Source organism: Rhyacophila brunnea, unplaced genomic scaffold, assembly GCF_057557595.1.
Source record: "Rhyacophila brunnea isolate RB1 unplaced genomic scaffold, BYU_Rbru_1.0 scaffold_6, whole genome shotgun sequence".
Taxonomy (NCBI): domain Eukaryota; kingdom Metazoa; phylum Arthropoda; class Insecta; order Trichoptera; family Rhyacophilidae; genus Rhyacophila; species Rhyacophila brunnea.
The window spans coordinates 14,168,925-14,182,744 of record NW_028233276.1 but is presented as its reverse complement, the minus strand read 5'-3'; the positions used below and the strand labels follow the sequence as shown (position 1 = coordinate 14,182,744).

General features: G+C 30.5%; 1 protein-coding gene across 2 annotated transcripts in view; it reads left to right on the top strand.

Moving 5' to 3' along the window:
• ifc (delta4-sphingolipid-FADS-like protein ifc) overlaps positions 1-11,273 on the top strand; it is a 29,627-nt gene extending 18,354 nt beyond the window's left edge. Inside the window, exons 4-8 of one of the 2 annotated variants that reach the window (XM_085956388.1) lie at positions 286-499; positions 936-1,001; positions 1,141-1,286; positions 2,635-2,810; positions 10,478-11,273. In XM_085956388.1, the coding sequence (XP_085812514.1) occupies positions 286-499; positions 936-1,001; positions 1,141-1,286; positions 2,635-2,775 (567 nt within the window). In that variant the 3' untranslated portion in view covers positions 2,776-2,810; positions 10,478-11,273. Of the gene's footprint in view, positions 1-285; positions 500-935; positions 1,002-1,140; positions 1,287-2,634; positions 4,905-10,477 lie in introns of those variants that run through there. The other variant, XM_085956387.1, reaches the window with a different exon arrangement.
• The last annotated feature ends 2,547 nt before the right edge of the window (positions 11,274-13,820 follow it).

The window sequence follows — 13,820 nt, the reverse complement described above, 5'->3', positions numbered from 1 at the left end:
ATGCTTTCATTTTTTCATTTTGTTGTTTTATTTCTCAAGTACCGACCTTCATTGAATGTCTGAAAAAATAAACTAAATACCTAGCTTATTTTCAGCACATTTAAAGCTGTTGAAGGCAACAAAAAGCTAATAAAAACGCCATGAGCTACATGCATTTTTTGCAAGCTAGATGCCTATTAAAAAATGCTAGATCTGGCAAGAAAAACGCTAAGGTAGAACGCCCACGTAGACTATGCATGTAAAAAAATCTTTATACTCAAGTCAGCGTTGTTTTTGTTTTTACAGTATCAAGGTGATGAAGAAAAAGATACGGATCTACCGACGTTGATCGAAGCCAAATTATTCTGCACTACGTTCGGCAAATTCTGTTGGGTGATCCTGCAGCCATTTTTCTACGCCTTCAGACCGTTGATCACTTATCCCAAAGTGCCTTCGAAGTGGGAGTACGTCAATTTGGTCATACAGCTCATTTTCGACACCATCGTTTGGTATTTCTGCGGTGAGTCTTTCAACATATGATTTTTAGATTATTACAACACCTTTATGCAATACTTTTAGTGTAATATATTGCACAATCGTTATATCATAATATATGGAATATTGATTTACTTATTATATTGTAATCAATCTGAATGACAATTGAATATTAAACTTATTGTCTAATTATTATTGGCAATGTAAAATTTAATGAGGTAATATGGTTTGTACCAATTATTATTATTATTATTAACGATTGTACCCAGTACCTGATTAAAATTGATTTGATTTCAATTAACTTTCTCCTAGCTGTCTATATTGATTTATCATTACTGCCATCTTTTAATACTTTAGAAAAACAGATACATATTTATGATGTATTAATAAAATAATATAACAGATGTCGCTGTCATCTACCTTTTTGTTTTTAAAATAATGCTTTTGTTTTTATGTTATAGGTGGCCGTGTTCTGTGTTATCTTATTTTCGGATCTGTAATGGCAATGGGCCTACATCCAGTGGCGGGTAATTATTTTAATTCAAACGTATTTTCTACTTTTCCTATTCTATAGAATTATGCACTTTGAAATACATTGAGTATTTATTATGTTTCTCTTCCGCATTGGAAACGTCATTGATAAGACAGTAATATTTTATTTTACAGGTCACTTTATATCGGAGCACTACATGTTCAAGAAAGGTTACGAGACGTATTCGTATTACGGGCCTCTAAATTGGATTACATTCAATGTGGGTTACCACAATGAACATCACGATTTTCCCTATGTTCCCGGTAGCTTATTGCCAGAGGTAAAAAATCTTTCCATCTTAACATATTTTTTAAAAAAATCTGTTTTCATACTAGGTGCGGTGAAAGTATGAAAGTGCACAATATAAATTGAATCAATAATTGAAATAAACTTTAAATAATTAAACGGTTGCTGTACTAGTGATTTATTTGAATAAATGCATGCACGGCGGATATTGTGTCCCCAGTATTATTTTTATTTATTATTAGAACGGCAATACGTTCTTTGTATTCATTGTTCACAAGTCTTGTGTGTACCTACATACTAAATGCATGCAAATTATTGATCCTTTTTGGTGGGGGTGTTTCTGTAGATAATTGTTGTTATCGATTATGTTATCGCATAAGCAAAATCGACCATTGCGATATTTCAGTCAAAATGCATAGTAAATTGCACAAAATGGAGAATCAAGTGTGATAATCATTTTGCATGCACAAGTAAAATCACACTTAGTCCCCACATGGGTACTTATTATTTTTCTCCGTCACACATTACATAAACATTGAATAAATAATGAATTGTTGTGACTATAAAATTGTTCAATAGTTTGTATAAAATAACACCAAATTCTATAAACTGAAAATTCCTCAATATTATTAATTTTTGCAAGAAATTAAAACTATATCCATATTTCACTCTATCGACCACATCTTACTAAAGTACATTAAAATACATAAGTACATAAAATTATAGAAGTATTTTTTCATTAAGAAATGTTGCAATAGTTTGGCCTTCTAATAATCGGTACTTGCGCATCTATTCTATATACAAGGCTGCTATCGACGGCTATTGAGGGTAGTTTATCATATTTATGTATTGAGGTATTATAATTGTTACAATAAGTTAGCCGTGTAAACTGTCAAAACTGTCTATCTCACTTTAAAAGTTAACACAGCCAAGAGAGGTGATGTTAAAACATAGCACTTATTGTAACAATCACAACTAACTTATTGTAACAATTATAATACCTCAATACATAAATATGGTAAACTAGCTTCGATAGCCGCCGATAGCAGCCTTGTGTATAGAACAGATGCGTTCATACAGTTTTGATGTGTACGAAACAAACACATGGCGCATTTGTTTAACAGTTATCAGTTTTGTATAAATTATCCTACTAGGCGAGTCATTCATTTGACTTTTGATTTATTGCATTATTTTTGTGATGCCCCTGAATATCAGTTATATGCATAAATACGATTGTGTATAAGGCCTTAAACCTTTTAAGTTGAAATTAAATCGAATATGACATCCCTAGTAGCAATTATAATATTTTGTATTCAATGCCATTATCTCACTTTTATTCTCAATATACTAAAATAATTTCTATATATTTCTTATTGGCACAGGTAAAACGAATAGCCAGCGAATTCTACGACGATCTGCCGCAGCATAATTCTTGGTCGTCTGTTCTCTATGACTTCATCACCGACCCGGACGTTGGTCCCTATGCGAGGATGAAGAGAAAAAGTAGAGGATTAGATTCTTAATTGCTAGCGTATTTTTTTCATTATTCAACAAACTGGTGAGACTTAAAGTTTAAAATGATAATATTGAAATGTTCGTTGTGTTATAATGATTGTTTGAGCGATTGTGAAAGTTTTTTCAGACTTCAAGATAGATATTTATTTTATTTCAATGGATATAAATGAGGGAAACCGAGGATTGAACGAATACAAGGGCGCTAGTGACCACATTAAATAAATCAACGTCGAAGTTAAATATTCAATTATAAATTCTTCATAACTATTTTAAATATCCTGTAAATGAGATCCCATTTTTAAATCATCCTTTATTACTATTCCACGAAAGGATATTGATATTTATTTACATTTATTAGTGTTTGAAGGAAGATGTCTGGCCAAAACAATCTAATTATACACGGTTGGTATGGAAATGAAATGATTATACATATCTTTTCATAGGAAGCAGTTAAAGTTCTGAATCATGTTTTTTCATGATATTTCACTTGTATTTGTTTAATCCTCACTACCTCAAATATACTTTGATACTATATCTTACCTTTACGGAAAGTAAATCATTGAGTGACAAAAGAGTAACAACAGCTGGAAACTTTATATTGCTACTGTGGCAAACAGATTAATATAGAGAAGGAGTAATTAAAAAAGTTTGTATTGCCATCTCAATAGTGATTCCAGTAGGTTTTTAGCATTTTTGAATTGGTTACTTGGAATAATTAATATTCTCACAATTGATACTATCTTTATACGTACATTGACAAAAATGGCCGCCTGCTGTCGATGATATGTCATTGTAACATTTTTTGCGATTTTGCATGGTTATCTAAATACTGATGGTTTATTTTTTAGACTTCACACTAATGCAATCTCAGTGCACAATTGAACCTGAAATTTATGTGTGACTCCGCCTCAGTTACGGCTCCATCTTCATGGTAAACGGCTTAATACAGTGTCTTTGGACTGTCGACTTATTATCATTTCGCTTTCTGTTGTATTGTGGCTTTTGTCCCTTATAAATCGTACAAAAATAACACAATCAATAATAATAAATATCAGTTAAACAATAATCGGTCTACAGTCAAGGAATACAAAGTTTTCAGTGAGTAGGTTGTTGGCCACAAGACACGTTTAGAGTATCACCAAACTCAACACAATAATCGGCTATATTTGTTGACTAGAAAATTTATGTATCTTTCAATCAAATAGTATCATATAATATCTCATTCATTCCTCCTTGTTTAATATTAATTGTATAGAAACTACTAGTAGCCAATAGTTATCAATTTGAAACAATCTCTTACTTACAGTTTGTCAGTATATTAACAACACAGAGTAAAACCTCGTTGATTCTAAATTCGAAAGGACCAAAATTTGTTAATATAATCAAATTAAGAATTACAGAATGTTGTGCCTATTACTTAGAAATATAATTATTTTATTTTATTTACATAGGTATGACTATACATTATCGCCCTTGCACACTATGTGTGCAAGGGCGATAATGTATAGTCATACCTATGTAAATAAGTAGGCTTATGTGTTGTGTTATTTGAAATGGAAATGCGTTGATATAAGGTACTTTTCCATTCAAAGTAATGCATGAGTCCATTTATTTACATAAGTATGACCAAGGATAAAACCCTAAAACTTGTGCTACTTCAGAATGCGCATTTTTAATCATCAGTAATCATGAATATTAAAAACAACTGACACGATGATGGTTTATCATGATTTTGAAAAACCTCAGAAAAAAGATGGACCAAGTGGGACTCAAACTCACATATTATTTCACTTTCCGGATCAGTGCTGCTCCATCATTTAAGCTATTGATCCATCTATGATTCGTGTAAATTATTTCAAAAAAATTCTGAGGTTTTTTTTTAATTTTGTTTTCTAAAGTTATTGTTGTTGGCTGGGTTAAATTCGAATGATCGAGGTTTTACTATGTACTTGTCTTGAAAATCTAATCACCACATTATCCTACTACGACTATCCCATTCAACCTGACTTAAAATTCGTCAAATCCCTCTGCACTGATTATATTAGTAAAAACTTTATGGTGAAATTTTGTAAGAGCCTATACTAAGTCATGCTTTGCTTTGCATTGCTAAAATTCTACTTTCAATATTTTAATATACAATTATCATTTATCATTAAAAATAATAAATTCTATGTTTATTATAATAAATTGAAAAGAAATGCTTTATTTTTTGTATCTTTTTTTAAACCAGTTTAACTAATTCCTACATATTGTTGAATAGCGAAGTTTTATCCGCCATTTTGAAGATTTCGTCTTCAATCGAGCAGGGTTTTAACTTATCAGTCATTTAGTTCTAGCAAAAGCTGTCATTTATTTATGTATAATACTGTACCTATTTTTTGTTTTTATTTCATTGTATGGCTGTTTCAGTGTATAAAAATATGACATGCTAGAATGACCATTATTACTGTATCAATAATTGAAGGGTGCCAAGCCATAAATGTACATACTTTTAATGTCATTGCCAATTTTAAATGAGAAAATAGATAATTTATTGTTGTCAGATATAGTATGTTATTAAAATAATATTTGTGTGTGTCTAATTTAATATTACGATAGCAGCATAATATTGTGACGTAGATAACTACAGCTTAGCATTATGGCAGCGTCATGGCTTGGCAATAAATTGACAATTAGAAGTTTAACACCATAACAGATTGTCTATGATTGAATCCGATGATAAGTATCATAATTGTCTATAAAATTAGTTTTATTTAATGGTGTAAAATGTATAAACATTAATGTACGAAAGTCGTTGCTATTAAAACATTTAGTTTTAATAGAAATAATATCATAAAATAGTAAGTTATCTTAAAGGCATTACATTTTATTGAAACGTGTTACTTATCGTCTGATTTAAAAATGAAGATCAACAGCGAACCTTCGATCAATGATATTATTAGATTATCATCTTATTAGATATTGCCTAAGTGCCTTTGTTATGTACTATTAATATATTTATAATTTTATAAAACCTTAGTAGTTGAGACTTATTATAATAGTAGCTTTGTAATATTTTCATATAACTAACTGATAAGGTATTTTGCCAACTTAGCTTCTATAATGAAAATAATACACTTATGAAAAAATATAATAAATATTGTGTATTGTTTAAATAAATTATTTTTGTTGCAGAATGTTTATGCTATAATTTTTTTTTATCTAGCATTTATTAGCTTGTATTAAGCCTAGTACAGACCGACGTATACATTCTCTCAAACAAATTATACAACTGAGCCCTTCTCCGGAAAAAGAGCGTCATCGCAATACTAGTTTTTGGTAAAACAGTTCGAATACTTGAAAAATTATTATTTAACCTCGATAACAGATGGAACTAGAAATATTACAGCGGTGACACGTGCAACACATATATAATTTTTATTGTGGTGCGTCGTGTTTAAACGTTATTATCTCAAAACACAGATTTTAGAATAATACTACTTATCCGGAGACGGACTGAATTAATTCTTTGTAAACTTTTTCCACTACACAAATGCACGTACACAAACAGTAGTTAAAACTTAACGCATGTCCACACCCGTAAATATTGCTATCAAATAAAATGTAGTTTTAACAGTTTACGTCGTAAAAATTTGTGCACTTTAATCATAACCCTCCACAAAACCTCAAGACTACTTCCAATGAAATAGTAAAGAATTTCCTGCAAAAATTGCCATACGCAACATTTTTTTTTCCATGGGCCGAATATAAAATTTGGGGATTTGTATGAGTAAAATTTATGTAAACAGTTTTTATACATTGTTTATTTGTTTGCGAGTAAATTTATATAGGTCTGTACTAAGCTTCAGTGATTGCTGGACACTTCTATGAATTCCTTTTGGAGAGTATACGCTATGTTTATTACCACGGTAAACATCTTAATACAATATTTCTGCATTTAGGGTCAGACAAGTTTTTTATGATGTTTCTATACAAAGTTAAGTGATTGTAAATGACTTACCATTTTTGACTCTACAAATAAGTATGTAGATATATTACATTGCTGTTGCTTCGCTATGTGCAAGCAATTAACTTTTGTATACAAAGTTCCGACTGCAACATTGTAGATAACATTTTTTTGTTGAAATTAGAATAAATGCCATAATTATTAGAGATTGTAATGAAACGAATGAATAAAATTATTATTAGAATCTCTTTATTGGCGTGAACTTTTCAAATTACGCTCAGTATGCGTTTCTTCGTTTGTGTTATTCTTGACTCAATATATCAATTGCTTTTCTTTATTATTTCAATAGAGACCACATTAAAATGTTCAAAACAGTGAGGCTTGGTCAATCAAGCAAAACATTACTGTATGTATGTGTCACAAAATCGTTAATTCAGTTCCAGACTGCTCTTTCTCCCAGTCTTTAATTAATGGATGTTAATTATTTAAGTAATAAATTTTTTTATTTTATATCTTGTAAAGTAATTAATTCCAATTGTTCCTTTGTTGAAAGTAGACCAAATGAATATATTCGTCGTATTATTAGGACAAACAAATAGTATTCAGCAAATTAGAAGTATCTATTATTAATATTTCAAAAAGCTACAAGAGTTATTAATGTGAAACACTGCAGTGACTTCATATTGTAGTTATTGCTACCAAAAGTTGGTAAGTCGATAATTTAGATGTTTAGAGTTAACGGATTATGCGTCTATATATAAATTTAATGTATGCTAGAAAAAAAAATCAAGGTCATCCGATATATAAAACATGCACATAAAGCACAAAAATAATAACATTTCGCCTGATTTTAGAGGGCATGTCAAACTTCAAATTGCAATTACTCCATAAAATTATTTTAAAACTTACCAACTTTTGGCAGTAACACCCCACGAATGTCCGATTTTGCATGTATAGATAGCCAATCTATGTCACACAACTATTGCAGTTGATTGTAGATGCTCAATAAATGTAATGAATATCTTATATTTGTCTCATTCTTATCTGCATTATAAACAATTAAGGTGGAGATTGATCGTAAAAAAGATTTATACTACAATAATTACATCAACTGATTACAATTGATAAAGAACATTTACATTACATAAATGCTTCTTTCAGTTTTTTGGCTCCTCTGTAATGTGAGGCATATTGCCAGGGCATTCTGGTCATACTATAATACTAATTTAATTTCTACCGATTTTTGTGTCTTAAATTACAATATCTTATACGAATACCTATTGAAATATTTTATTTATTTTGGCAGATAAAATATTTCAAATAAAAGTCTTGTACTATGGCAAATTTGATATATATAGTATAATACCTCATAGAGTTATATTGAAGCATCTTTACTGTTACGTTATTTATTAATATTTCTTGATAATATCAAAGTATTATAAATGTTACAAATGCCTCACATGTTTTCGAATTTGAACCCAATTTTTTGTATAGTCGAAAATCAACAAGTCGTGTCACACAAAACCTACAAGCTTATTCTAGTTAAAAATTCAGCTTTATTTACAACTTTTCAGAAAACTTTATGAAGTTTTAAATGTTTATTTTTAGGACCTCATCAAATTGATGATTTCAACAAAATGGTATAGTATTTTAAATTATTGCATTATATCTAAATCTATCAAAATTTAGTTAAATACGTACTCTTGAGAAAATTGTTGAAAATTTTTAATTTATATTGTTTGAAACAGGTTTTTTGATAGAATCTCATGTAAAGGTATGTAACATTACTTTACGCTTTTGAAAAAATCATTAATCGTTTACAAAATGTATTGTATTTATTTACAATTAAGTATTGTAGTTAATTAGTTATTAATAATATCAAAAGTTCAAAGATGTCAAGTTTCTTTTTGAATATTGACAAAAAACGGTGAGACAAGTTAATAATTATTCAGATAAGTTTGTAGTGAAAATTTTCTTTATTTTCTCAATGCTATTCTAGTGTTTCAATATAAGATATAATTTTATATATTCGAATAAGCATTAACAAAGTAAACATTAATGTTTTTTTGAGAGGTTAAATGAAACGCTACCACACTAAACTATGTTTCACAAAAACGTTCTTTGAACTACATTAATATTGAGAAGCTGAATTGATGAGGAAATTAGGATGTTTTGCTGTAAGATGTGTGTGTTGCGATTCTTTCTTTTCCATGTTGTCAGGAATTCATTTTGATTTGATAATTACTGGTGGTTTAAAGACATACTGTTAAACACATTTTTCTTAAAATTATCATTCAGCACTTACTCCCTCTTCTATCCAACTCCTCAATTATATAATGCGGTCCGATTACTAAAGAAGTAATTCCGTATAAACTTGATTATACAGATTATACCAAAAAAAGGCCTGGATGAATAGGGAATTTTCCAATGAATCTTATGAAAAAATATTTTTTCAAAAATTTTATTTTTTTTTGGTTTATTTAGTTTATTCAGATTAATCATTACCCGGATTTTTTCAATCTACAATAAATCCAGATAACTAAAATTCTACTGACATTTTTTTATTGATCTATGGTATATCTTTTTAATGAAATAATGTTCAAATGATAGACACTCTTGATAATACAACGCATAACCATATTGTCTATTCTATGCATTAGCTATCATTGTGATAACTACAAAGATATAATTATCTTATATAGATAAATAATGTAAATCTATGTTATATAGATGTTTTAAACTTCATTTCATAATATGATAATATGGATTGTCAATCTGCATTTAGTTCAAAATGTTTCTGTATTAACCATGGATAGGTTGTAATACCTTTGCTTGTGGTGAACTAACTTCAACCGCGTATGTTTAAAAAATAATTTTCTTTGACCTTTTGTGTTTTAAAATGACTACCAGAGAATACTAAACTTTATGGCAATGGTGTTGAAGAGATCTTAATGATGTTGACAACCAACTTAGTGAGTTTTTTTTATTTAGAATCATATTATTTGAACTGGTGTTCAACAAACTACAATATTAGAAGGAATAAATTTTAGCTATTAGTAATTGATTCTTGACTCCTTTAATTAAAAAAATAATAATATTATTGCATAATTCATATTGAATATACATACAGTAAAACCTCGTTAATTCGAAATCGACAGGACAGAAAAATCGAATTACAAAATAACAGTAGTTTTTTTTTGTTCCAATTATGTAAAATTCTTCGAAATCGTTATAAATAATAGATATGAATTTTTGCGAAAATTTTGATTTATGACAAACTTCGAATTAATCGTGTTCGTAATTACGGGGCTTTACTGTAGTAAACTGATCCCATGATGGCCGAGCGGTTAACGCGTCGGCTTATAATGTTGAGAGTCCCGATTCGAATACTGAATCTGGAAAAATTCACATGTTTTTCAATGTGTGTTTGGTGTATGGACCTAATAGGTGGACTAAGTGGCTAACATCTATTTCTCGGAATTACGGTCCATATAATCTTAGGATCGAACATGGTATTTATAAAAAAAACATCTTCAATTTCAAAATTAAATACAGTTTTTTGTATATTATCTTTTAAAATCTGAACTTTTAACTGAATGATTCGAATTATAATTAGGTACAGTAGAATCTCGACTGTCTCAAATAATTGGGGATTTTGATTGTCTGGATAACAATAAATTCCAATAATCAAAAAAATAATAAATCTTTTACTTCCGGATTTCTTCATAGCAGTTTTTAATTTTTTTTATTTTACCATTTTACAGGATAATCGAGGAGTCTCTGGTGTATAAAGAAGGCATAATATATATTATTGGATATAGAATTTATTATTTAAAATATTCAGAAATTATCAATTTATGGTAAAGTCATTGCATGTTATAATTACATATTATGTAATAATAATCTGCGGGTTTATTCTATACAAAAGGCGACTATCGACCGCTAACGTGATAATGTGTTAGTATTTGTTACATACATTTTATATTGAAATATTATAATTGTAATTGTATTGTAATCAGTTAATCAGTCGAAACTGTCTCTCTATCGCTCATGCTCTAAATTTTAGCACAGGCAGGGGGCATGCCGTTAAAATATATCATTTATTGCAACAATTAATACCGGCTAATTATAATTGTTACAATACGTGTTAATAATTTGATACAAACATACCCTAGTTAGCGGTTTTAGCGGACAAAAGCAGCCTTTTGTATAGAATAGACCCGCTGGTGTACTTATTCATGGTTAATAGTAATTTATTGTGATGTATTAAAATATTATTTAATTATTTAGGTAATAGAGTTACATTATTCCATATGTATTAATTTCTTAATGTTGTAACCATACGAAATATAAATGTCTAGGGTGGCCTATGCCATTTATCTATTTTGTTATACGAATGTGTAAAAATGATTGCGGTAATTTGTAAGAGTTTGTGTAACATTGTATTTTGTCATATAATATTCTAACGATATTTAAATTGATATTCAAATCATTGTTGTTAATATGATTATCAAAAATGAAAAAGCATTATGTCGAAAATATATATTTTGAAATCCTTTTACTATAATGTATTTGTTTTATTTTGAAATTATGAATGAATTATGTCCTGGTGAAGTATGTACAAGGGGAGTTCCATAGGTTTGCGGAATGGTGATGAAAGTAGTATTGGGGTTAAAATTATTTTTTAATGTTAGGTAATCCTTTTTAGGTATACATGTGCAATTTCAAGTTGATTGTTTTATTAAATCACTTCCAATATTCAAGAGCAAATGAAAATCGATGATAATTTAAAAAATGTCAAATATTGAGCTCCGTGCAGTAAGGTAAACGTACCAGTAGTTGACCATTTAAGAAAAAAATTCAACAAAAATAACGATTAATGTTTAGCATTACACCGAATGTTGGCAAAGCAAGTCTACTCATAATGGATCAAATGTCTTAATTAATATGACAAGACAAAAATTAAGAAAGGGTCTGTTACAAAAAAATTGTGTTCAATTTTTCAAGACCATGTTTTTGTTCCAGTAGTTGACCATCCAAAAAATTGAAAGTTCCAGTAGTTGACCACTATATGTTTCAGTAGTTGACCATGTCTAATCAGAAGGCTTTATGGCAAATCTGTCATCAGAGTTGCCTCAGGGCTTCCTGTCAGACCACTCTAGCCCATAGCTACTTGAATCAACTTGGTAGCAATGGCCGGTTCAGTAACAAGTTACATAGGAGAGGATTTTGTTTGACAGCCAATCATCAGCTATGTTCGGGTAACAAAAGGTGCAAAATTAGTTACTTCAAACTAAAAATACAAAAATATATTTATTTTAGCAACTAAGTACATACATACTGCATAGTAATGCATAGGCTCAGTACTTACCAAAATAAAACTTAACATAAAAATCCTTAGATATTCCAAATAAAGTCCAATTCTGGAACTAAATAAACATTACGAGTTTTGCTTACTTGTGTCGGGTCATTTATGTGGGATACTACCGCCTTCCATTCATGGCTAAGTACATCGGGTCGATCTGGCCATTTCTATAGTCTCCCGTACTTTTGCATCGATGAAATAGTAGCTTTTACTTAAGAAATATGGACGATTTTCCCCGGGAAGTATTATAATATAATGTTCATTAATGACTTTCATAACGGGCAGCCATCGAGTTTTAGGCTTAAAGCTTTCATCACTAGACTTATGCCATTCACTCTCCGCTGAGTCTGAAATGTCAACACTTGGGTTAGAAGACTCAGAAGAAAAACGCATTTTCTTCTTGACTGCTTTCAATTCCCCCATTTTTTTTCTTCCTTTGCTTGCTCATTTAGTTCTTTCTTTCTTTGCCTCTCTGCAGCTTGTTCTTTTTTCAACCGTTCCATTTCTTTTTTCTTCCTCTTTTTGTTTAGGAAATACTCCTGGCAAGTGGGGCGGGGGTTTTTTCCCTTTTTTGCTTTCTTCTTGAATTTTTCTTCCCCTTAACTGGGGAAGAAAAAAGGTCTCTTGAATGGACTACGAATATTTGATGGACCAGCCACGGGTTCACTGGCGATTGGAGACGAAGTATCATTACAAATCCTTATACCAGCCTTGGGTACACTGGCGATTGGAGACGAATCACTATCACAAGTCGTTAGACCAGCCACAGGTGCCCTAGCGATTGGAGATGAAACATCATAATAATTATAGTATTCCAGGCGGCCAAAGACATCATATCATCGGATTCCTCTTCTTGCAATGCCTCATCGATCAGTCTGACCGGGTCAGGTGGAGTGATATTTTCCAACTCATTTTTTATTTTTCGTCACAGTGCGAACAGTGACTTATCATCTTTATCAGGTTCGTTGTTTTTGCGGAATGATTCAAGATTTTCCTCATCAATGTTTTTACTCAGGAACTCTCTCTAAATACCGCTTGGGTTCCTCTGATGTAACCATTGAAGGCACACTTTACGATTCTCCTGGTACTGTTACAGCTTAAGGGCTCCATGGACAAAGTCCACATTTTCGGAAATTTCTTGAGGAATTCTTTTGTACTTGTAGAGGACTGTCGTTGGTGTGACAGCCCCACCGACACTCCCCTGTTACTATGTTATGCATTCTTTATCTTCGGCATTTACCTGCTGGTACACTGTCTCTATTCCTTTTTTGGCTAAGACCCTGCTCCCCTAGGGGCGGCAGGTTATATGAAAGTATGGTGAAGCAGGCAGGTTATATAAAAAAGTATGGTGAGGTAGGCTGATAAACAATTTGCGGCAAAACTAACGTTAACATTATTAATTATATGGGTATGTTATAATGACCAAAGTAAATCATGCATTTTTTTTATCGCGTCGCTATTTCTCGTAGGTTGTCGGCTATTGTTGGCCTGCTTCATTCAGTTGCTATATATTCAGGGCTATAATTCAAGAAATTTTTGTTTTCCGAAGAAAAAATACACAAACCAAAAAAAAAAGTTGACGCCTAGGTCATCTACTGGACAGAACCACCCTAGACACTTCTAATTAATAAATAATCATCGTTCCATACTTATGAATGTAAAAATTGTTCAAAACTAAGTGAAATAATTTTATTTAATTTATCTAGTAGTTGACCACCTAGGTCAACTACTGAAAAAGTATA